Source organism: Sciurus carolinensis, chromosome 13, assembly GCF_902686445.1.
Source record: "Sciurus carolinensis chromosome 13, mSciCar1.2, whole genome shotgun sequence".
NCBI lineage: Eukaryota > Metazoa > Chordata > Mammalia > Rodentia > Sciuridae > Sciurus > Sciurus carolinensis.
Genome location: NC_062225.1, coordinates 59863511 through 59889930, shown reverse-complemented (window position 1 = coordinate 59889930; position 26420 = coordinate 59863511). Strand labels below are relative to the sequence as shown.

The following is a 26420-nucleotide window of genomic DNA, read 5'->3' as shown; positions in this document are numbered from 1 at the left end:
ACTCTTTTTGTACAAACACAGTATCTACATGGTTGCCTATTCTTCACTGAATCTAGGCATAAATGGACTTCGGGTCTTCATTCTGTAGGTTTCTATGTCATATAAAAGCAATAGAGGGCTGTGGTTGTGGCTTAGTGGCAGAGTGCTTGCCTAGCATGTGTGAGGCACTGGGCTCAATCCTCAGCACCATATAAAAATAAATAAAATAAAGGTATTGTGTTCATCTACAACTTTAAAAAAACAGTTTGAATAAATTCATAATACTTTTTCTCATTAACCTTTTGTGATTGGAGTAGTGTCAGCTATAACACATTAGGAGGAACAGGTCATACGTTTCCACCCTTATAGTAGCACATCTTAAGTGTATCCTTTCATTTAAATTTTGTTGAGTAAATTTCTGGTTTGATTATACTCAGCATCTTTTAACTTTTATAGTTAGTAGCACTCAAATATTTGAATGAGTAAGTAGACCTTTTGGACAAGATATTTGATTCTTTTATTCTTTTGGTACCAGGGATTGAACCCAGGGATGCTTAACCACTGTGCCACATCCCCAGCCCATTTTATTTTTTATTTTGAGGCAGTGTCTTGCTATATTGCTTAGGGTCTTACCAAGGTTCTGAGGCTAGCTTTGAACTTGCTATCTTTCTTTCTTAGCCTCCCAAGCCTCTGGGATTTCAGGCAAGTGCCACCTCATCCTGCAAGATATTTGATTTTAATAGTAAAGAGAGAATGATTCTCAAGCATAGAAATTAAGCTGAGGACTAGGAAACACACTTTCTGACCTGAAACCAGATTTTGATTTAAGAAGAAAGGAATTACCAAATTATAATCTACACATTAGTAGTATTCTACACAAATGGGAGGTGGTAGAGAAAAACACCCAATATATTATGATTTGTAAGAGGAATCTTTTGTTATGTACTCGCGAGAAAGCACGATTACTTCTTAACTGCTCTTCTAACCTTAGGACTCTGTGAGCAATCATTTAATTGGGCCAGTTTAGTTCATAGAAAAGTAGCAGACACCTGATTATGAAACTACAGTTTTAAATTTGGTGATTGAAGTATAACAACATGCATTCTTCTCAGGAATCAATAGGAATAGTTTAAATTCCTTCCCTGTCTGTAGTATTTCAAACATAGTACACTCTCCTTAGCCTACTTAACGCCTGTTAATTTTCAAGTAACTCCTATACTTCAGTGAATCTGTCAAGTATTACTCAAAAGGGGGAGTACTTTCTTAGTCACTGTGAGGACACTCTTAATGGCTCCTATTTTTTATAAAACTTTTAAAAAATATTAATCTGAACTGTTCTCCATTCCTCTTGTATCTGTTTACCTATTAGTTTTTTGGATTGAACACAGGGATGCTCCCCCACTGATCTACACCCCAGCCCTTTTTAAATTTTTTATTTTGAGACAGGGTCTCACTAAAATGCTGAGGCTGACCTCAAAGTTGTGATCTTCCTGCCCCAGCCTCCAGAGTTGCAGGAATTACAGGTGTGCACCACCGTGAGCATTATGATTTTACAGTTCTTTACATTCAGTTTGATTAGTTGCATCCATTACACAATTTTGAGGGGGGTTCCTATATGTGTTCATAGCAATCAGTTGTTTCTTTTTACTTTCAGTTGGTTTAGATTTGTCTTTCTTAAATATAAAGCTTAAAAACAATGAATTGAAGTGATAAATCTGATAGCTTTGTTTTGACACATTTCTATGAATTTGTTCTTTAACCTTAGAATTGGTTACAGAAGAATAAATACATGTTATGTTGATTTATTGTCACCTGACTTTACATGGTTTGTAAGACAGACTAAAGATATTTTAAATTTGAATTCCATTGTACATTGACATTATTCGTAATCTTGGGTCAGTGGTTTAAAACTAGAATATCTGACCATTTATGAATTGTTTATTATTATTGGCTACTTGATACTACTGTACTTGTAACATTTAAAATAATTTGGGAAAGTAGTATGTTAAGAAATATGACTTTCATTGTTATATTTATTATCTTAAATGATTATAATAAATCAGTCATGGTCTTATTTAATATTAGGTTTTAACGATGAATAAAATGTTATCTTTTTTAGTTTCTTTAAAGATCATGAGGATTTTATTTTAATTTAAATAAAAGCAAAAGCCGAAAAATCTGAGCACAGTGGTGCATGCCTGTAATCCCAGTGGCTTCAAACCTAGACAGAAAAATTGGAAGTTCAAAGCCCTTCCTCAGCAATTTAAGCAAAGCCCTAAGCAACTTAGTGAGAACCTGTCTTAAAATAAAAAACAAAGATGGCTGGGGCTGGGGCTCAATGCGTAAGCACAACTGGGTTGAATCCCCAATACCTAAATAAATAAACAAACAAATAAATGCAAAGAAAAAAAGGGAATATGACTTTCCAGTTCCACACGTTATTTTATTTCCTACTAGGAAAAATACTCGCTTTGGGAACTTTAAATTCTGTTATTTATAGAAACTTTTGTGTTGCAGTTTCAGAAGGAAAAAAATTGGGGTTTGTATTTGAAACAGTTGGTACCCTACTATTAACCAGTTAAAAGATTAGAAAAGTAGTGCCCCAAGGACAATGAAATTATTGTGGTGAATATTCATGTAGTTCATTAATTTATATGTTTCTGCCACCTGGGATTTATCCACTCCCAAAGCAACCCAAGTTTTTTGTTTATATTCTGCCTCCTTCTGCCTGTGTACTCTGTTTGCTCCCTCTTCGTCAGTTTCTTTTTCTTTATTTCTTTAAAAAGAGGTAGAAAACTTTTCTTTTGTGTAGAGAGCAAAGGGACATGAGAAGCACTATCTTAAGAAGTGTTTATTTATGCCAACAAAGAAGTGCTTTGTGCTAGGCCATCTGGACCTAGAAGATTTCCTCAGAATGCAAAGTATGTTGTGAGATTTAGAGAACTGGGATTTGCTTTAAAACTATCTGGAAAGGCAGCAGGAAACAGAACTGGTTTATATTGCTTATAACATAGGTGGCAAAATGGAAGACAATTTACTTTATTTGCTTTAGTGTGTGGTTCCTGCACAGTTATGAACTTCTGCACTGGTAATGTTTCTCTTCTTTCCTGGTAATTCAGACCTCTCTCACAAACTTCACCACTCATGCCAAAACAAGTCTAATGAAGATGTGCACCACCGTAGCACATGCTTGTAATCTTAGTGACTCCGAGCTTAGAGTGCTTTCTTCCCTCTGCCCCTTTAAGTGTATTGCCAGTAATGGCATAAATATTTGCCCATACACTTTTATAGAGTACTTAAAACAGTACTCACTATAAACAATTACATACCTTTTGAGAGGGCAGAGTGGGCTTTGCTCAACTTGATCTCTCCCTTTCCAGAAAGATGGTTATTATAATATTTATTTTTCTTGAAAGGAAAAATATCCTAGCATCATTTAGTGGAAAATAATTTAGAAGCACTTCCCTTAAATAATAGTAAATCAGAATGGGTAGTTTGTGCTTCTATGAAGTCTAACCCAAAGAACTTCATCAGAAACAGAATACCTAAATATCTCTTTTAAATTCTGTGTTAAATTGAGACTTTGAAAAAAGACCATTTTAATTATGAATGAATCCTAGTGATAGAATGAAGTAAAATTCTTTTTTTGGAACTGGTCATCATGGCTCAAAGTAGTAACATGATTTTTTAAAATTTGTTTTCTGTTATTTAACAGTTTTTCTTCTAGCATATTCTAGTAGATGAATTTTTAGTAAGAATATTTTACAAGGAAAAATAAAAAGTCTACCACATTATTTGTATTTGTCAAATATTTTTGTTAGTCTTATTTTCATATAATCATAGAGATAATTCATACTGTTATTTAAAGAAAAATGCTTTAACAGTCAAAATGCCTTATTTAGTAAAAACTCTTGAGAAAAATTCTAACTTTGAAAGTAGTTTATCAACTTGAGAATAGAAGTCATTAATTCCTGTATAATTTATTTCCATATGTGCTGTTGTGTTATAATTCATAAATACATTTCCCTATAATTTGTTTCTATAAATAAATGTTAGCTATTATAGTACACACAGTGCATTGACTTTTTGATACAGCTCTTTGATATTTCTGTCTTTGTTGGTAGTATTTGAAGATGACCAGTTCCAATTAAGAACAAAACAGCAAAAATAGTTTAAGTTGCTAAAATGTCTTCTTGAATTTACTAGTGTGACAAATCAGTTGTAGGCTTTGTTTTTTTTTTTTTAGAAATAATTTTTAAATTTCAATGCATTTTTAAAATTTTTGTGCCTTCCATTAGCCTGAGAATATTCTTATTATCCTAATAATTATATTTTTATAGAAATGTTCTCATTCACTATGCATAAAAATCTCTAAGTTGACCAAACACATATAAATTTAGGTACATTATTAAATAGATTTATATTGTAGCCTAATTTTTTTCTTTGTTAATTTTTTTATTTGAAAAAATATATATATTTTTTTGTTTAGAAAGACTTTTTGATAGAAAATTCTCAAGAGGCTCACTCCCAATCTTTTAATATATTTGTGCATGTGTGTTTGCCTAGTTCTACTCAGATAAAACTGGAGTATAAATGTTACCCACTAACTTTTTTCTCCGCAGTATGTTGTCATTCCTGAGCAACTTATTTGTGATTATAAATATATGTCATCCTTTTTAAGAGCTAGTATTTTTAAGAGCTTAGTATTCCATAGTGTAATCATTTATTTGATCAGTTCCCTATTTATAGTTCTGAAGGCTATTACCAGTTCTAAAATTATGAACAGTGCATATTATTTGTTACTGGCTTCTCATGGTTTTTCACTCATATAACTTCTCTAATGTTCCAATCTAATCTGCCATTACCATTCTATCCAATAACAACTCCCCAGTGTCTCAACTTGTGCTTTAGGAAGAACAGATCAGACCATTTAAATAATTTTTAACATTGTTCTCAGGATGGTGTTTTATCTCGTATCATATATCTTTTTGAAATGAAGAACTATTATTTCATATTAACAACTAATCTTAGGTTCATATTATTAGGCAAAGTATCCTAATGGTCATCTGGTTTAGTTGTTTTTGTGTCACAAAACCCTAGGATTCTTTGGAAGTACAACTTGATTTTTTGTCTTTTTGGAATATAATTTGAAAAAATCATTTTGTTGTTCTCAAAACAAAAATGCTAATCAGGCATGTTGTTTAGTTACCACATTCCCCATCCACTTATGTGCAAGAGAAATGTCACTCAGCTTATTTTACCCCCCTCAAAAGTGTAATATGATCTTCGTTTGAATTGTAGACATTCCATTATTTGTGGACACCTTCCTATCTTTTCTCTTGCCCTACAGTATCAGAAATAACTGTTGATGCTGGGCAAGACCCTCTTTGAAAATTAAAAATTTAAAAAGAAAATAGCTCAGTGGTAAAGTGCTCTTGGAGTCAATCCCCAGTACAGGAAAGAGTTGAGGGAGGGGACGAGAAATAAGTATTGTCCTAAAACTTTGTATATAATGCCATTATTTCTTTGTAGTTTTATTCTAAATAATAAATTATTTACTTTTACGTATTAAAGTTCACCTGAATTTTTGCACTCAACATTGTCCTGAGATTCATACATAATGCTACATATAGCCATAGTTTATTTTTAGCCCTTTGTAGTATTGTCTTCATTGTTTATATCGCAACTTCTTTAACTGTTTTACAGTTGATGGAAATTTATTTCCAGGGTTTCTGTGATGAACTATGCTGCTTGAATGTTATTTCTTTACCTTTTTTAAAAACAAAAAAAATTGGGTACTGGGGCCAAAGCCCAGTGGCAGAGCACTTGCCTGGTGCATATGAGGCACTGGGTTTAATCCTTAGCACTGCATAAAAATAAACAAAGACATGCTGTCCATCTACAACCACAAACAAATATTTTCAAAAATTAAAAATTTTTTTGCTTGAACATTCTCCAGTTTCTCAGAGCAGAAATTGGGAAAATATGCTTGACAGGATACCTGTTTCATAAGTGAAGTTTTAATGGAACATAGCATATTCTTTTATTAGCATATCTGTCTGTAGCAGTTTTTATGTAAAAAGGCACATCTGAGTAGTTCCTTCAAAGATTGTATGGTCTGTAAGACCTAAAATATTTATTACCTCTCCCTTTACAGAATAAGTCACCTGGCTCCTTCTGTAGGGTCAGGGTGTATACACCTGAGCATGGAATTGCTTGACTATAGGATGTTTGCATGTTTAATTTTATTAGATAATACCAAGTTGTTTTATTCTAAAGTTACTGAAACAGGAGACCCCTTACTAGTAATATATGCAAGAGTTCACGTTACTCCATATCTTTGGGAGCATATGATACTGTCAGTCTTAAATTTTTTTTTCCTTTGCCAATCTTGGTATGCATTTAAGTAGTGTTTTCTATGGTTGTAATGTTTCTTTCCAAAATTATTAATGAGGTGCTTGAACCTCATTTGTCCATTGACCATTTATGTTTCCTTTTCAATGAGATGTTTATTCAAGGCTTTTACCAACTTTTTTCTGTTGGATCGTTTGTCTTACTTCATTTGTAGGAATTCTTATTTGGGATTCTAACCCTTATCAAATATATATGCTACAACTATCTTTTCCCTGTGCATGAATTGCTTGCTTTCTTTTTTGGGGGGGACCAGGCATTGTACTTGGGGGCACTTGACCACTGAGCCACATCCCCAGCCCATTTTTTTCCTTGTATTTTATTTAGAGACAGGTTCTACTAAGTTGCTTAGGGCCTTGCTGAGTTGCTGAGGTTGGCTTTGAACTTGCAATCCTCCTGCCTTACTCTCCTGAGCCACGGGGATTACTGGCATGTGCCACCACACCCAGCTCGCTCTTTCTCTCTCTCTGTCTTTAATGTCTTTTTAGTGTGCATGCCTTCTGAATTCTAATGTAGTAAAATCTGTTTAAATGGTAATTCTCTTTCTTCCCTACCTGTAGGATATGAAAATAACTGTTAAAATTTTTTGAATTTTTAAATTTTGTCTTTAGTTCTTTAATCTACTGTTCTTGGATTTTATATTTGTGTGGTGGAATTAGGGGTTTCAACATAAACCTAATTGAAATGTATTTGTAAATTTTAATTTAACTTGGGAAGTTCAGCCATTATTCATGTCCCATCTGAATCTTCTCTTCTCCATTTGGGTCTCAAGTGACAAATATATTAGACCTGAGACTGTGTTCATATTTTTTACTTCCCGTAAATCATTTCTGTTAGCCTATCTTCAAGGTCACTGTTCTTTTCTGTTTTTTTTTGTTATTGAGCCTCTCTGTGTTTTTTTAAAAATTTGCTATTTTTTCAGTTCTGAAATTTCCATCTGACCTTTAGGTTACTTTTGTATGAATTCAGTGGTTGTTTTGTTGTGTTTTTCCTGGCTTTTAAAGAATGGTTTTCAGTTGATGTTCATGAAGAGCATAAGTACTTAAAACTGTGCTGCAAGTAAAGGAAATACTCTCCAAGAAAGTATATGTCTTTACACAACTTTGTCGTACCATCCTTTCGACCCTCCGCTGGAAAAGTAGAACCAAAGTCTCAAATAATGCTTTTTCTTTTGGTACTGGGGATTGAACCCAGGGGTGCTTTACATAGAGCTACATCCCCAGTCTTTTTAAAATTTTTAATTTTGATATAAGTTCTCACTAAGTTGCTTAGGGCCTTGCTGAATTGTTGAGGCTGGCCTCGAACTTGAGATCCCCTTGTCTCAACCCCCTGAGAGCATATGCCAATGTGTCCTGCATATAATGTCTTTTTAATTGTATCCTCTAACAATGTAGATGTAAGACAGTACTGTATCATAACTCTGTGAATGCAAAGTCTCTTGTACCTACTTTATGATATGTAGTAGTGACAGTGCTTTGTCAGAGCTATTTTTAATGATATTACCCTAGAATATTTTTTCAGGTTATGATTGAGAGGCTAATTTTAAACAGTGGTGCCTGGTATCACAATAGTAATAGAACTTTGCAGGTTTTTTTTTTTTTTTTTTTTTTTTTGGTGGGGAAGTGGTTTGTTCTCTCCCTTCCTCCCCCCTTCCTTCCCTTGAACCCAGGGGCACTTTACCACTGAGCTACATCCTCAGTTCTTTTTAATTTTTTGTTTTGAGGCAGGGTCTTGGTATTTGCGGTCTGTCTTTCTTTCCCTGACACACACATTTTATTTATGTATGTATGTGTGTATTTATATATATACACAAATACCTACATATATATATATATGTATATATATATATATTTGAATTTGAAATTTCAACTGTGCTTGCAAGTTTGGACAGAGTATCTCAGTTTACCATCTTGAGTCAGCAGAGTACAGAAACTAACAGCCATATTGGTCTAAAAATGTTAAAATTAATTTTTTTCCATTTGTATAGGAGTAACACTATTAAATATGTAAGGTCTTATCTATATGGGTTTGATTACAGAAAGTAATAAAGTATTCTCTAAATAATAAAAAAATGAGATTTCCACTTGAGTTTTTTATAATTTTTATTTCTTTGCTGAGACTTCTATTCCATTTATTTCAAGAATGTTTGCCCTTCCGTTGTGGATCATGGTTATGATAATTGCTTTAAAAGACTCTGATAATGCCAGTATCTGCCATTTCATGTTTGGTGGCTATTGATTCTCTTTTTCCTTGAGTGTTTCTTAGATGTTCCTGGTTCTTTGTTAATTTTGGATTATTTTTGGACATTTGGAATATTAAACTATGAGACTTTGGGTCCTATTAAAATCTTCTGAAGAATGTTAATGATTAGTCAGCTCTATTCAGACTACAATTCCTGACTGGTTTTCTATGCACTGTGGACCCATTGTCAGTTTGTTTTAAAAAACTTTTTCAGGGGTGTTTTTGTTGGTTTTGCATGTGCACGTAGACCAGTTTGGGTCTTGGCCGCTGGTCTGTAGTTCTCAAAACCTTTACTGTGTTGATACCACTTGTTTCTGTGTATGTGTAGCTTGGATGATGAGCCTAGGACTCCCTCTCTCTAACTCCTTCCCCTCTCTAATCTCCCTCCAGTCCCAGAAAACTGGGATTTTCCCTTCTTGTGTTGCTATCCACATCAAGGTAAAGCAGTGAGAGAAATAGAGCACACACGGGAGCCCCTTGTGCTCTCAGCACCACTGCTGCCATGTGGTGCAGTTTCATAGCTGGGACTTGTGTGGCTGGGAAGGTTAAAGGTGCTCTGTCCTGCAGCACACGCACACACCCCTTTTCAGTCTTCTGGCCAGAGAGAAAGGGTTTTATCTGGAGGGTGTTTTTTGTTGTTGTTGTTGTTTGGTTGTTTTTTAACAATTCTAAAGTCTATAAGCTACAATATGTAGGCATGGGAACTCATTGCCTTATGGTCACTCTTCAAAGTTTGATTTCCCTTTTCAATTTATTTGTTAATATCTATTCTTCAAGATCTCAAATAATTGTTTTATGCATTCTTTTCAGAATGTTTTGTCGCAGTTAGGGGAAGAAGTGGAACAGGGATATGTTCTCAATCTTAACCACAGCCAGAAACCATACCCTTTATATTTGAATGTCTCATTTATCTAAAGATAATGGAACAGCTGTATCAATCTGAAATCTATCCAACAGGCAAAAAGTAAATGAGAAATTATTTCATCATTAAAAATAAGGAGATGATACAACCATGTGCTATGTACTATGTACTATGTACAAAATATGTACTACGTAGCCTGGCATGAAAAAGAGCTAAATTTTAGATCTGACAAACTTGGGTTAGATCCCAGCTCTCCATCTTTCTGGTTGCACAACTTAGTTATTTCTCAAGCCTTCAGTAAGTTATTTGTAAAAGAGGGATATTCCTGCTTAATTTATGGAATGATCGATAGACTTAAATAAGATTACATAGTGTCTGTTACAGTGCCTAGCATGGAGTGGGCACTAGTACATGCTGGTTTCTTTATTTATCTCCAGTTTTTTAAAATTGCATACTTATTCATGCTATTTATATGTGTGTGTATATATGTGCTCACATGTACATGCATTGTGTACATATACATATAAAGGTACATATGTGTACATGTGCGTGTATACATACATGTATGATTTTTAAATAGAAAAGGTCCTCCTTTCAGAGACTATTTTTCTCTTCATATAAATGATTTTAAAAGGTTAGTTACCAAATGTCCCATAATACAGGAAATTAAATTGGAAGAGAGCATTGTTATAGACAGTCAAGTTAATCCTAACTGCAAAGGGATAAGGAGAAAAGGAATAGAGAGAAACTTGAAACTGTTCAGTTATTCAGTTATTTAATTAGACATATAATAGCCTCTAGGGCATCATTTTATCATAGTGCTTGTAGCATAGTAATTAATAGTCGAAATGGAGACTGAATCATCAAGAAATGCTTATAATTGTATGCCTCTATTAGGGAAAAAAGTAAGTACAGCATTTCATTTTAGAAAGAGTTACATAAAATCCTTAAGATTAAAAAGGTGTTGGAATGTGTAGGCATATCTCATTCTGATACAATATTGGATTACCAGCTTCTAGATATTTAGATTAGAATGGAGTATATTTAATCTGTGTAAAGGCAACACATTTCTTGACAATTGAGAAAACAGGTTAACTATGATTCAGTTAATGATTGGTGGTCATATTTTTAAAACTGTAATATCGAATATTAAAGTTTACAAGTTATATGTAAATTTGCTTATGCCTCTAACAAAAGAAATTTACTTAGGCCAGTAAATAGACTGCTGGATAAGAGATTCATAGTTCTTCTTTCCTCCACTTTTCTTTTCTCATTAGTTTAAGAACTCTTAAGAATTCATTTGTTGTTTTTACTTTAACCCTCAGGCTAGAAACTAATGAGCAAAACAAAACTTGGGGCTACAATTATATAAGGAAAGGGAAGGAATATACTTGAATTTAAAAAAAGGAGTGTAAGTCAGGCACAGTGTGTATGCCTGTAATCCCAGCTGACTTGGGAGGTTGACACAGGAGGATCCAAAGCTTGAGGCCAGCCTCAGCAATTCAGTGAGGCTCTAAGTAATTTAGTGAGCCCTTATCTCAAATTAAAAAATGAAAAGAACTGGGGATGTAGCTCAGTGGTAAAGAGCACCTAGGTTCAATTCCTAGTACCACCCCTCCTCCTCCCCCCCAAAAAAAGAGAGAAAAAAGAGTATAAAAGGATATATTCCATTCACTGTACAGATGTACTCCTAAAATGTTTATTGTGAATGAGAATGTGGTATATTAGGATTGGAAGAGAAGTTTTCAAAATGGAAAAAGAGCAGTGGAACAGAGTCATCAGCAGAAGTTCGAACCTCAATTTGCTGTTTGACTCACCTAATTTATCAAGAGTCTTAGTTTACTTACTTATCTATAAAATGATGAGGATTGTTGGACTTCAAGATAGTCTTTGTTCTAGCTTTAGTAATTTCTGAATGCAAATTTAAGTTAATTGCATTTTATTAAAGTATGTTTTTTGTTTTCACTGTGCCTGGTAAAAAGTTACCTTAAGAACTCAAGCTTTAGAGACAATGCCTTTTATCTTAAATGAAGTGCATAGTTAACACATGATGCCGTTTTATTTTGGAATTCAAATAATATAGAGTTATTTAAGCTGAAAGGCAAAATTTTCATTTTATTCTCACCCTTTTAATCCTATCTTCCAAATCAGAGGCAACCCAATTACCAGTTTGAAGTATATGCTGTTTCTGGGTGTATTACATACATATATCAATATGAAGGTTTTTGATTTTTTTTTTTTTTTATTATTCACTTTTCTTTTTTTCTTTTTGTGGTACTGAGTATTGAATCTACCACTGAGTTAGATCTCCAGCCCTTTTAATTTCTGAGACAGGATCTCTCTATGTTTAAGTTGCCTAGGCTGGACAGAAACTTGTGATGTTCCTGCTTCAGCCTTCCAGGTAGTTGGGCTTATAGTCATGCATGCTTTATTTATTTATTTTTTTTAGAGGTGTTTTCATTGCATGTATGTGGGTTTGTTTTAATAAATCATTCAGTATATGTTGCTTTGCAGTTTGCTTATTTCACTTAAATTGTCTTACAGATCTTTCAGAATTTTAGCTTATATGCCTACTTTTTTCTTGTCACATAGTATTCTGTGGACTTCAGGCCATTTCTGATTTTGTGGCAGTAATCAACAGGCAGTAAGAACATCACTATGGAATAATAACTTAATGGAATAGTATTACTATTCTTATGGAATAGTATGTACCTATATGGCAGGACCATGTGTTCTTTCATCTAATCATCCTAAACCTGAGACAAGTACTAATTAGCACGAGGAGATTAAATGTGAGTAAACCAGTTACAGAGCTATTAAGAATCTAGCCAATTTATTTGTTGAAACATCAGAGCTCATGTACTATCTTACAACAGCTTTTACTGGATTCTCAGATTCATGCCCCTGAAAATGTTAAGAACTGAGATTTAGATAGGAAGGAATTATAGAATTTTAGATCTTATCAGAAATTGCAGAGACCTACTTCTGTGTTCCTTTTCACTTCTTTGCTATTGCTTTAGTGAAAGTAATCCTTTAATTGATCACCCTAACTAAAGAACTTGTGAGTGAAGGAGGGTGGTGTTTTGATAATACTTATACTGAGGTAGCAGACATATTTGTCCAGGACAGACACATAGACACATTCACCCTGAGGCCACCATCACCTTTTGCAGTAGCCTCCCATCTGGGATCCTTGCATTTATTCTTAATCTATATCTGTCCATTCTCACAAAATAACCAAAATCCCCTTTTTAAAATAAAAATCTGTTTATATCGTTCAATAGTTTAAACCCCTTCTGTGACTTTGTGATACATCTACTTAATCTTCTTGTGATTATCGTTACAACATGGTGTGAAATGAAATAAAGGGCATTTAAATTGGGAGTCAGGAGGCTTGTGTTTGAATCTTTTACATAGGATTGGTTTGGTGACCTTGGGCAAGTTATTTAATTTCTTGAGCTATTTCCTCAAATATAAAATATAGATTGTATAGGAAGGGGATGAGGTAATAAATATGAAAGATATGATACAGACATAGGACATTGTTAATAGTTAACTTTGTGGCTTATTTATAGTCTTTGAAAAAATTTTCTTGTGTCCTGCCACAGTATCTGTCAGTTAGTGGTAGGATTTTTACAAGTAGAATCACCTTTCATGTTTAGCAAAATAAAAACCTTAGTCATTAAAAAGAAAAAAAAATCAGGGTTCATAAAACTTAAATGACTTGCCAAAGGTAAACATTAAGTTGGTACTTAACCTAGTATTATAACCTTTACTTTATAGTCTGATAATCTTAACACTAGGCTCTGCTGCCTTCCCAAAAGATTTCAGGGGTGGGCACAGGGAATTGAACCCAGGGGTGCTCTACCACTGATCCCCAGCCCTTTTTATTTTTTATTTTGAGTCAGGGTTTTGCTCAGTTGCCTAGGCAGAACTCAAACTTTCAATTTTCCTGCCTCAGCCTTCTGAGTGACTGTGATTATAGGCATGTACCACCATGCCCTGCTTCCCATCTTTCATAAGTGGAGAACAATTTAGGCATATTCACATAGTTAACTGACTTAATCAGAACCTTTGGCTTACAAGAGTGATAACTTATAAAGAGTGAATTTATTAGATTACATAATTAGCTGGGAATAATACTAGACTCCCCCCGCCCACACCAGGGATGCTTAACCACCAAGCCACATCCCCAGACCTTTTTAAATTTTGAGACAAGTTCTCTCCAAGTTGTTTAGCTCCTCACTAAGTTGCTGAGGCTGGCTTTGAACTTGCAATTCTCCTGCCTCAGCCTCCTGAGTTGCTGGGATTACAGGCAGGCACCACAGTGCCCAGCCACTAGACTGGTTCTGAACATAGAAGACCCAAGGTTTCAGAGGCTAGACTTGAAACTCAGGGTAGTTGGGAGTTCCTTTACTACTGACAGCCCTAGGGCTACATCCTTATAGTGACCCTCTCAGTGAACCAAGAGGGAAAATGGGCTACACCTCTAACTCTGGAAAATTCAAGAAGTCTCCATTTGGCTTAATATCTCATGATTGCTGCTGTGGTAATATTATATTGAACCATTTGAAATTGATATAATAGTCATATTTATACCAACTTAACTTAAAAAGGCTACCTCATCTGATTCAACCTCATCTTATGAGGTGATAGAAGGGGGTATGAGGCATCATAAATTGGCAGCCCAAATAGGACCCAAAAAAGTGTTGCTTCACAAAACAGAGAAGTCTGCTTTTCTTCCTATTAAACAGAAAATAGAAAAGCATTTTGGGTAGAAATAATAGTGACCATGGTCTAACAGTATAGATCAGCTAGAATTGAGCTTGGGAACTACTATGGAAATAGAAAAGACATCAAGTATAAAAATTCAAAGGTGAGACACTGAATTGTTCTTACCAGTCCTTTTCTTAAGCATCTCATAGATTTTGTCTTCCTTTGTATAGTAAATGTGCCCAGAGCTCTCAAATTGTGCCTTTTGTACTATGTATATGTCTTCTTATAGCAATCCCACATTTAAAGGTGAAAACATTGAGGCCCAAGAGAGCCAAAGTAACTTCTTTTAAGATTGCATAACTAATACAGAATCTGAATTTGGCATCTCAGTTAAAGATAAAACCCAGTCTTTCTTCAATACCAGATTGTCATTGAAATACTACTAAAGGCAGAGGAAATATATGTATGACTGGGAAGCCTGTTGACTTACATGATCTTCAACATGAATATTATTTACTGCTTCGTAATGTAATGGTGATAGAATTGGTTTTTAAGTGCTAAGGTTATAGTGTGGTTTTTTTTGTGTTTTTTTTTTTTAAACTCAGATTTTGATATATTTAGGGAACATTTTGGTGAGAAAACCAACTAAGGTGATAGTATAAAAATAGGGAAAATTGGGGTTAGGGATAACTCAGTGGTGGAGGACCTGCCTTATATGTAGGAGGCCCTGGCTTTGATCCCCAGTATCACACAAAAGATGGGGGAGATTGACCTTGGGGAGGATTTTTATCATTTTAATTATTTGGCAAATTAAAAACTTTTATTATTATGTAAAATTATTTAAAATAACTATGAAAATCTTTACAGATGTTAATCAGTATAGTAAATCTATGCAAACGTGATGGAGTTGTTCTTGTTTTAATTTTTGTTGTCTTTTTTAAAAGACCGTGGGCTGGGCACAGTGGTCTGTGATCCCAGCGACTCAGGAAGCTGATACAGGAGATTTCAAGTTCAAGGCCAGCTTTAGCAATTTAGGGAGACTCGCAGGAACTCAGAAAGTCCTTGTCTCAAAATAAAAGGACTGGGAATGGAGTTCATCGTTAAAATTGCCTCTGGGTTCAATTCACAGAACCAAAAAAACCAAACTTAACTTGATATAGTTTTTCTTATAAGAAAGAGATTCTTTCTCAAGGAGTTTACTTTTTAAATGTTTAATATTTTATATTTTAGATGATAGTATTTCTGCAGCAAGTACTTCTGATGTTCAAGATCGCCTCTCAGCTCTTGAATTACGAGTTCAACAACAAGAAGATGAAATCACTGTGCTAAAGGCAGCTCTTGCTGATGTTTTGAGGCGTCTTGCAATCTCTGAAGATCATGTGGCCTCAGTGAAAAAATCAGTCCCCAGTAAAGGTAAGTAAGGGGTTGTTAAGTAGGGAGAGTCTTGCTTTATGCAACATTTTCTTTGAAAATTAAAATTGGGAAGATAAACTCTTTTCTCTTTTGCATTACCTGTGATTATATTTGTTTCTTTTCCCCAAGAATTCTTCAACTTTAGTCTGTTATTTTATTTATTATTTTTTTGGGTGCCAGGGATTGAACCCAGGGGTGCTTGACTGCTGTGTCACATCCCCAGCCCTTTTTATTTTTTATTTTGAGGTGGGGCCTTGCTAAATTGCTTATGGCCTCAGTTAGTTTCTGAGGCTGGCTTTGAACTTGTGATCCTCCTGCTTCAGCCCCCGGATTACAGGCATGTGCCACCATGGTCGGCTTTGTCTTATTATTTGTCTTTATTATTTTAAATTGGAAATTTTTGTGTAACAGTACTGATCATATTTACATGCTTTTATGGCATACTGTTTCTGTGAAGTTAGCATCTTCCAACTAGATAATAAATTTATAGAGGACAAGAATTGAATCTTGGCCAGGTACATGCCTGTAATCCCAGTGGCTCAGGAGACAGAGGCAGAAGGATAGCCAAATTCAAAGCAGCCTTCGCAAAAAGCTAGGCTCTAAGAACTCAGTGAGACCTTATCTCTAAATAAAATATGAAATAGGGCTGGGGATGTGGCTCAGTGGTTGAGTTCAATTCCTGGTACCCCTCCCTCGCCGCAAAAAAGAACCAAATCTTTTTGTGTCTCCCTTTCTGTCTTAAACATAACAATTAGATGTTCATATGTTCATATATATGTAGAAATCATCCTTTTATCATTACAGAAACATGATTTTAAATGATTATAGTTTAAATAGCTGTATTCTAAGCCTCCTGTGGTCATTTGTTCAGTAATAAATAAATAAATAATAATAATTCTGAAGAAATTAATTTAAGCAATGATACTTATTGCCAACCCCAATACAGTGGGATTTTTTTTTTTTTTTTTTTTTTTTTTTTTTTTTTTTTTTTTTTTTTTTTTTTTTTTTTTTTTGGGTGCTAGGGATCGAACCCAGGGCCTTGTGCTTACAAGGCAAGCACTTTACCGACTGAGCTATCTCCCCAGCCCCAACAGTGGGATTTTAAACTTGCAGATATTGTGAGCTTTCAAGGTTGAAAGAAACAGTCCTTAGGATCCTGTTGCTCTAAGTTTGCACCACATTTAACTTTTTTCTTTCTTTAAGCATCAAGAAAGAATTTTAAATTATTTCAGATTTAATCACACATTTAAACATATTTCACATCTCTTGTTGATTTCTAGGTAAGTTAGATGGGGAGTGGCATGATTGCCCTCATTTCAGCAATGGGAAAGTGAGGATTTGAATTGGCTTACCTACTGCAATAAGCCAAGTATAAATTATTAACCTAGGGAGGAGTCTCATGTAACTCCCAAATTCTAGCTAGATAAAAGATGAGTTAATCAGATAAGAGAAAGAGATTTGGAAGAAAGATTATGAATTCTTTTTTTGAATGTTGAGTTTGAGGTATACTTGGTGTATGAATATGTACATATATGAATATGTACATATAGATAACTAAATTAAAGGTCTAGTGCACATATTAGAGCTTCACTAGCAAGAAGAATTTGGACCTGTTCAGCTTATGGATGAGAGTTGATGTAATAAAGGATGTAAAATGAAAAGAAAGCCCACCAGCATAGTTCCATTTGGAAGCTCCAACATTTCAACATAGGAGGGTGTTTCATGTTGCCAGCTGCTATAGAGAGGTCAAATAAAGACTTAGAAGTGACCATTTGATTTGGCATTTATAGTATTAGAAACATCTTGAAAGAACAATTTTAGTGGAGTAATAGAATTGAAAATCAAATTCTGGTGTTTTGAGAAACTGCAATTGAGAATTGTGGAATTGAGAGCAGTAAATATAGCCTCTCTTAAGAAACTTGTTTGATGGTAGTAGCTAGAAGAGAATATTGAATTGGGAGTCAGTTTTAATTTTTGAGCCTAGTAGCTATTTTGAAACATTCAGTTAATTGTTGTTCACCATATTTATCCTCCTATGCATTAAAACATTCCACCAACCCAGCTGCACCACTGTACCTACTAACCACCCTCCCACTATCCCTCCCCATGCTCTTCCCAGGTTCTGGTAACCACTGTTCTATTCTCTATTTCTTTGAGATGAACTTTTTAAGTTTCCACATATATGTAAGAACATGGGGTATCTTTCTGTGTCTGACTAATTTCACTTTAAAATAATGTTTCCCAGTTCCATCCGTGTTGCTGCAAAGAAAAGAATTTAATTTTTTTTTATGCCTGAATATTATTCCAGCATGTGTGTGTGTGTGTGTGTGTGTGTGTGTATACACACACATATACACATGCACACGTATGTATATACACACACACGACACACACTGCATCAATATACCCCTAGTTTGATTCCATATTTTGGCTGTTTTTTTCAACTTCTGGATTTCATTTCCTTTGGACATATACTTGTAAGTGGAACTGCTGGATTGTGTGGCAGTTTTTTGGTTTTGTTTTTTTTTTTTTTTTGGTACTGGGTATTGAACTCAGAGGCACTTGACCACTGAGCCACATCTCTAGCCCTATTTTGTATTTTATTTAGAGACAGGGTCTCACTGAGTTGCTTAGCACCTCGTTGTTGCTGAAGCTGACTTTGAACTCAAGATCCTCTTGTCTCAGCCCCCCTAGCAGCTAGGATTATAGGTGGGATTAATTACAGGCATGCACCACCGTACTCAGCTTGTGTGGCAGTTTTGTTGAGGAATCACCATATTGTTTTCCATAATGTCTGTACTAATTTTCACCAATAATGTTTGAGAGTTTCCCTTCCTATGCATTCTTACCAGCATCTGTTATTTTTGGTCTTTTGATAATAGCCATCTAACTGGGTAAGATGTTACCTCATTGCTGTTTTGCTCATTTTGATTTATATTTCCCTGATAATTTGTAATGTTGAACTGCTTTTTCAAAATTTCAGCAGGTACACAACATTTTGTATGACATCTCAGTTACTTAGACCTACTTCTCAGTATCATAAAATATGAATACAGTTAAATAGCTATAGTTCCTTTTTCCCAGGAACTTTTTTGCAAGTTGTTGTTTGTCCTTATTATGATTCCTTTGTAAAGTGAGCTAAGATTTGTTTTAATGACTTATCAGTAGAGAATTATCTACTTTTGGAGCCACAGGGCTACATGAAGCTATAACATTGGGACTTTTAATTTTCATGTAGTGCCAACCTAATTCTTACTAAATAAAGAGATGTTAAATCTCTTTCATTTTATTCTAAAATTCTACTTCATGTTTATTTTGACTACTATTCTTATAAACATGCTAATGTGATATGTTCTGAAACAGGGTTATAGGCTAATCTCTGAGAGGTTTATATTGTTCAGTTTTATAATGCCCAGGCTCTAATGAAGTGGGAATAGGAAAGGGAAAATGTACATATATAGGGGTCCCACACAAAGCTAATGATGCATTATAGTTATAAACTTATGTAACTGCAATAATCATTTTTGTGCTAATTCTTCCCAGTTAAGTTTCTAATATTTTAGTTTTCAAAGGATACACTTTAGACTTCTCAACTACAAAATAAACTTTCATTCACAATTCTTTTTAATTTACTGCTTTTGCTTTGCTTATGTTTCTTCTACCCTGAATAGATATTTGATATTTATCCAAATATCAAAGATTCTTAGTACTAAGAGTTACCTCAAATTTAACTGTAGGATTGAAAGTGACCATGAAAATCTTTTTGATCTTATTTTGTTATTTATTTAAGTATCTGAGGATCTTGATGATTTAGCGCTATTCTCTACTTAAAATTTCCTTCCTCCTACCCTAATGAATTCTTTGTTAGTTAACTCTGCCCCTGACAAAATGCCTGAGATAAACAGCTTAAAAGAGGGAAGGTTTATTTTGGGTCACAGTGTTAGAGGTTTCAGCCTATGGTCACTTGTCTCCATTGTTTCTGGGCCTGTGGTGAGGCAGAACATTATGTCAGGGAATGTGAGGTGGAGCAAAGCTGCTCACCTCATGGCGTCCAGTCAATTGATGAAGTAGAGCCTTCCTGATCCAGTCATCTTCCAGAGGCTCTATCTCAAAAGACATGGGGACCAAGCCTTTAACTTAGGGGGTAACATTTTAGATCCTAACCAGAACAGATTCCTATTCATTATCCTGACACAACTTAGATGACTGAATTATTCCTTCTCTCTTCTTACCAGTCATTGTACCTAGACTTAAATCTTCATTGCATTGCCTACTACAGTGTAACCTTGGGCATGCTAAATTAATCTCTCTCAACTTATTTTCTTAGTCAGTAAAACTGATGATGATAGCAAATCCCTTTTAGGCTTGCAGTGAAGAAGATTAAAGGAGATTACAGTTATAAAATATTTAGGATAATACCTAGCACATAGTAAGTGCTTGATAATTAATACTACTCTGGACCACTTATTGATGGAAACTTGTATCATCTTTTCAGAATACTAGTCTCTGCTTTAGGTACTGCAAATTAAAAAAATTTTAAGTTTTTTATCTGTTTCCAAAGAAACTGAGGTAAAGTAAGAAGACACATTGATAATTATAAAGCTGTATTATTTAGTATTAATAAAGCACCTAGATAAATGCTTAAACTGGTATTGAAGGTTCTTTGCTGAAGGTGACATCACTCATTTTATCTTCATGGTCTTAAAAGCTACTTACTGGTACCATTTATCAAATACCTGTAATCTAGACATCTGTACGTTGGAATTATCTGTTTACTAGATTGGTCCACTTATGTCCTTCAAACTTTATAACTGAGAGCATGTCCAAAAACTGAAGTCATCTTTTAAGTCCTACATATATCTTAAAACTGCTACTCCTTTGTATTTATGTTCACCAGCTCTTGTTTCAGGCCCCCATCACCTTATTCTTGAACCAGTGCCCTGAAATGCATTCACATAAGCACTGTAACACAAATTGAACTAAGTCTTTTTTCAACTTAAAACCTTTTAGTGAGTCTCCACACACAAAGTCTCTGTGATCTAATCCTACTTGCCTTCCCTATCCAGACACTACCCTCTCTTGTTCTGTATTCTAGCCCTACCATAGAGTTTTTTTGTTTGTTTGTTTCAATCTTCTCCACCCACCTCTGCCCACCTAGTACCACACATGCATACACACACACCCGCTTTGTACTTTGCTCTTCCATTCTTTCTCTTCCTTTACACATACTAGAATAGGATCCTGGTATCTTATCAGCTACCTTTCAGCTGGCCATTTCTTACTTGTCCTTTAAGACTTCATTCTATATTTCTCCTTGGAAACCTTGCTTGAGCTCTGCATCCTTAAACATCCTTTCAAAATTATATGTGCTTTTTTTGTATTTCCACGATATCCCATTGATATATCACTTTGTTACTGTACATGTTCATGTGCTTCTCTTGCAAGATTTTGAACTGTGTGATGTTAGTGACTGCTTTGTACAGACATGGCTAGGATCATAGTAAGTTCCGAGTAAATATTTAATGAGTGGGTGAATAATGAATATGTGTTAGTTTAGTCAAGCAGTGGTGACTAAGCATATGCTTGAGAGAAGGCCCATCCAAGTGTGAAAGTGTGAGAGTAAAAGTACTTCTTTTAGGAGTTTAGAATAAATAGGCACAGGGTGTTAGATTGGGGGTGTTGTGAAATGAGCCTAGGTAGGTAGGGCCTGTTGCAAAAGATTTTTGATGTCTTGCTAAGAATTTTCTTTTTCCTTTCTATTATTATTATTATTATTATTATTATTATTATTATTATTATTTGTATTGGGGATTGAATTTAGGGCACTTTATAACTGAGTTACTTCCCTAGCCCTTTGTCTTGCTAAGTTGCTGAGACTGGCCTGAAACTTGCAATCCTTCTGCCTCAGCCTCCCGAGTTCTCTGGGATTACGAGAATGCACCACCATGCCTGGCACAATTTTATTTCTTTTCAAGACTAATATTGCACTGTATGTACACAGCACATTCTATTATATACTCATCCATCATTGGACATTTCTTTGTCCCTTTTAGTTACTATGCATAATGCTTTTTTGTTTATTAGCGCACAAATCTGCTTGAGTCCCTGATTTCAAATCTCTTGGATATATACCAAATATGAAATTATTGTATATTTGTTTGTGAAGCCACCATACTGTGTCCTACAATGACTGTATCATTTTACATTCTTAATAGTAGTTCATAAGGTTCTAATTTCTCCAAATCCTTGCCAATACTTACTCTTTTCTCTGTTTTGTTGTTTTGTTTATAACTCTATCCTAACAAGAGTATGGCTCTCTTTTAAGATGAAGCTTGAGGCATTGAAAGAGAAATGGAAGTGAATTACAGGCTTGGGTATATGTATATGTTTACATTTCTATAGTGGCTAATGGGTTTTGTGTAATAAAAAGAAAAGGTCATATATCAAAAATTGTTGGTATAGCCAAAGTAGTGCTATGAGGAAAATTGATCACAGTAAATGCCTACATAAATAAAGAAAGCCTGGGAGTATAGTTCAGTGGGTACAAGACCCTGGATTTAATCCCCAGCATTTTAAAAAAATGGAAGAGAAAAAGAAATCTCAAATCAATAAACCAATTCTACATCTTAGGGAACTAAGGAAGAAAAAACGAAACCCCCAAACCACAGAGGGGTGGAAATAATAAAATTATAACAAAAATAAATGAAGTAGAGCATAGGCAAACAATAGAATTCATAGAGCAAAAGTTATAACGCTTGATACTCCCTGAAGTGGCTGTGATTTTTTTAAAAAATTGAAAGTGGCAAGTGTCAGCAAGACTTGGTGAAATTGGAACCCTCATACATTGCTGGTGGTATTGTAAATGATGCAGCTACTGTGGCTAAGTTAAATATAAAATAAATTGCTGATTATGGTGGCACATGCCTGTAATCTCAATGACTTAGTGATTGAGGTAGGAGGATCACAAGTTCAAGGTCAGCCATAGCAATTTAGTGAGACTGTCTCAAAATAAAAAATAAAAAGGACTTGCAGTGTAGTTTTAGTGGTAAAACACCCCTGGGTTCAGTTCCCTAGTGCCAAAAATAAAATAAAACAGAGCAATCATATGACCTAATAATTTCACTCCTAGATATATATTCAAAAGAATTGAAAAAAAAGTTCAAATGACATCTTGTACACAAGTGTTCATGGTGGCAGTATTAACACTAACCAAAAGCTAGAAGATCCAGATGTTCATCAGCAGAAGAATGGATAAACAAAATGGGTATATTCATACAATGAGATATCATTGAGCCATAAAGTGAAGTATTCATATATGATGAAACGTGTGAACCCAGAAAACACAGTGTACAGAAGAAGCCAAACACAAAATATTGTATAATTCCATGTATAGAAATTATCCAGAAAAGGCAGATCTGTGGAAACTAAGTAGATTAATAGCTGACAGGGGCTTGAGAGAGGAAGAAAGGAATGATGGGTGATGGGGGCTTAGTGGGTACAGGGTTTCTATTTGGAGTGATAAAAATGTTCTGGAAGTTGATAGTAGAGGTGGTTGAACCACATTGTGTATATACTAAATGAATTGTATATTATTAAATGGTAAAAATGGAATTTTTATGTTATAAGTATTTTATCATGGCAGGGGGTGGGAGGAGTCATTGATACAAGAAATCACTTATTTAGCACACTAAAACTAGATCTAATGACCATTATTATTAGCATTTGGGGTTTGGGGGTTATTATATGTGAGATTTTTTATGAGAAGTTTCAAAAAGTAAATGCTGTAGGTCTTCCCTTCCTCTGTTCTGATTCCTTCAATCTGAGGTAGAATCTAGGAGCCTATATATTAAGGATGCACCTTAGGTAATTGTGATACAAGTAAAACTCAATGGCTTATTGTCAAAAGAGCAGTGTTACACTGCCATGCAGTGTATTTACCACTGTAGAGTGCTAAATATTTTAGTTCCTGTATGTAATTTTATGCTTTTTGTGCTTTCGTGAAGAAAAGCAAACATGAGATAAGTCAAATCAAAAAATTAGATTTTACATAAATGCATGTGAGAAAACTGAGTCGAGAAATTCAAAAGTATTCTGTTTCTAATTTTTTAAATACATTTGACTGTCAATAGACCTTGACTATCTTATGACTTTGACTCATCCTAATCACACCAACCTACCCACCATACATTTAGTCCTTTTGTTCTGCTCTATAACAGGTCACTTTATATACTTTTACTTTTTATGTGAAACAGCATTCTAAGATTTGACATTATGATTTTTTAGGATTTAAAATATATTTCAACAAACTTGAATTTTATCTGAAGATTGATGATGTGGGGAATTGTGGTTTACTTGAGACCCAACCTTGAATCATGTGCTTTAAAGCTGCTGTGCCTAGTAAGCAAACCATTTGGCTAAGAGAATGAGCATCATTCCAGCATTGCAAAAAGGAAAGAAAAATGAGCTGAGCTGCATTTTGGCAACTCAGCATGTCTTTCTCTATGGGTCTGTTTTGATGGGATTAAATCTTGTGAAAATAATGCCCTATCCTATATACCAAGTGAGGCAGTCTGCTCACTGGTTCTGAACACTAATGGACTTAATTTTTAAAACTGATCTTTGAGGAATATTTTGAAGTTTGATATGAGTTTGTTTTGTTTTGTTTTGTTTTGTTTTTTAGGCCAGCCGAGTCTTCGAGAAGCTATTTCCATGTCCTGTATAACCAATGGAAGTGGTGCAAACAGAAAAACAAGTCACACCAGTTCTGTTTCAATTGCAAGAAAAGAGACTCTCTCATCTGCTGCTAAAAGGTACCCATTTATAAAGGAAAAAGAAAAAAAATTGCAAAATTGTGTGTGATAAGTAAGTCTCCTTTTTAAAAAAATATGAAATAGAGCTGTTTGGAATTCAAGTGAGCATGTCCTTTGAATTCTTTAATTGTGAATGAGACATCTAATCTATGCACACTGAATTTACATTCATCATTATCTGTCAAGGAAACTTGTTTCTTCCTAAGGAAAGAGAACAATTTCATTTTCTGGTTCCTTTTTAATTTTTTCAGGAAGAATTTATTGGTAAATATCTCTAATGAAATTATGTAAGTGAAATTTCCTTAGCAAGTGATATATTTAATAAAACATTTTAAGGGGAAAATAGAATCTTTGATTTATGTCTGCATTAGGTTAATAACTTTTTTCTTTATAAAATTAAGATTTAATTAAAAATATTGTAATATTGTATTGTGTGCCTATTTGTGTCTGTGTCTGTATGTTGGGGGATGGTGGTCAGGAAGGTTGTGGAATTACTGCAATATAACAGTTTTAGTATATTATAGATTTGAATTCTATATGTTTTTCATCAATCAATTGAATTTATTATTCCAATAAAATTGCTTAGAGGACTTTCCCCTTTTTAAAAATTCCTAGCAAATTATTCCATGTAGTTTGGAGAGACCATAGAAGATGAGTGGTCTAATCTTAAATGTTTTCTTCAAAGAATGCATGAAGAAAAACCTTAAGCAATAGAATAATGTGTAACAATATTTCGATGGGAGATGTACCAGTGACTGAATTTTTCATAATGTGGAATTATAGATGTTTAACCAAACAGGTAGCTAAAGGAGTCTTAATGAAATAACAAGATCTTAAGTCCTTTAAAAAATTTCTTCTAGAATTTAATTGTTGAAATCATTATGACAGAATCTAGACTTAGCTCTTATAAGGATGCTAAACTTTGTTACCTGCCCATTTTTAGGAGAAAAATTCATAGTAGAAATATTAATAAATTTCTATGTTGTAGCTGTTAACAGTTTGCATTCAGCCCATTTTCATACATAGCTGTTGTACTATGCTGTATAGTGATCCAGTTATGCACAGTAGGAATTCAGTGATCTAAGACCAGCTGATTTTGTTACTTTATAGTACTGGGATTCTTTATTTTGCTTTTAAGTAACCCCTGGTACCAAAAAAAAAAAAAAAAAAAAAAAAAAAAAATCCCAGAAAGAATATCTCTTTTAGTTATACTGGTCCCACTTAATAGTAGTGGCCCATGTATTTAGGATAGTTAGAAAACCAAGAAAAAGGTAATTTCTAATCTAGTTTTTTAAATTTCAAAGATAATCTGATGCTTTTGAGGTAAATATTTATTTTTTAGTATATACTTTTAAAAAAATTAAACATGAAGTAGAAAGTCAGTGGCCTCTGTGAGGCCAAAAGGTATCAGAACTGAATCAGATTAAGAAATGTCACTGTCAAATAACATTTTAAACTATTACAATGTGCTAGTTAAATTGTGGATAATACGTACATTAAAAAGTATTCTTGGAATGTACTTCCTTATAGATTATGTACTTAATAGTAAAATTTCAAAATAGCCTTTGTTTAAGAACTGTAAGTAGTTGATAGTTTTCTACTTTTTCAATACTGGAATAAGAGCCTTGATTCCATCTGCTTTGTAATATGGCCAAGAGTGTCATACAAGTACTCTTATCTGGTATGGTTAGGAATGAAAAGTGTTTCATTAATAAAGAATCGAAGTGTGAAATTTTAAAAATTTATACATAAATACCTTAAACATTTTAACTTACATTCATATGTATTCATTTTTCAGGTTTTCTTTTTAATAAAAAGACCTCCCACCCCCATCTTAGGATGCATCTCTGATTAAATTCCTTGTTGACTGTCAATAAAATAATGACCATAAATAACTTTTCATAATTTTTAGTTTCATTTATAAAGGCAGAGGAATAAATTTTTAAAATATGACAAAACAGTATGATAGAATCCATCTCTATTTCTCT

The 26420-nt window shown here is 34.1% G+C and overlaps 1 protein-coding gene across 3 annotated transcripts in view; it reads left to right on the top strand.

Annotated features, from left to right (window-relative positions):
* Eml4 (EMAP like 4) overlaps positions 1–26420 on the top strand; it is a 141258-nt gene that overhangs the window by 44900 nt on the left and 69938 nt on the right. For all 3 annotated transcript variants that reach the window (XM_047522990.1, XM_047522991.1, XM_047522989.1), the window contains exons 2-3: positions 15440–15622; positions 24303–24432. In XM_047522990.1, coding sequence (XP_047378946.1) covers positions 15440–15622; positions 24303–24432 — 313 coding nt within the window. The remainder of the gene's footprint in view (positions 1–15439; positions 15623–24302; positions 24433–26420) is intronic.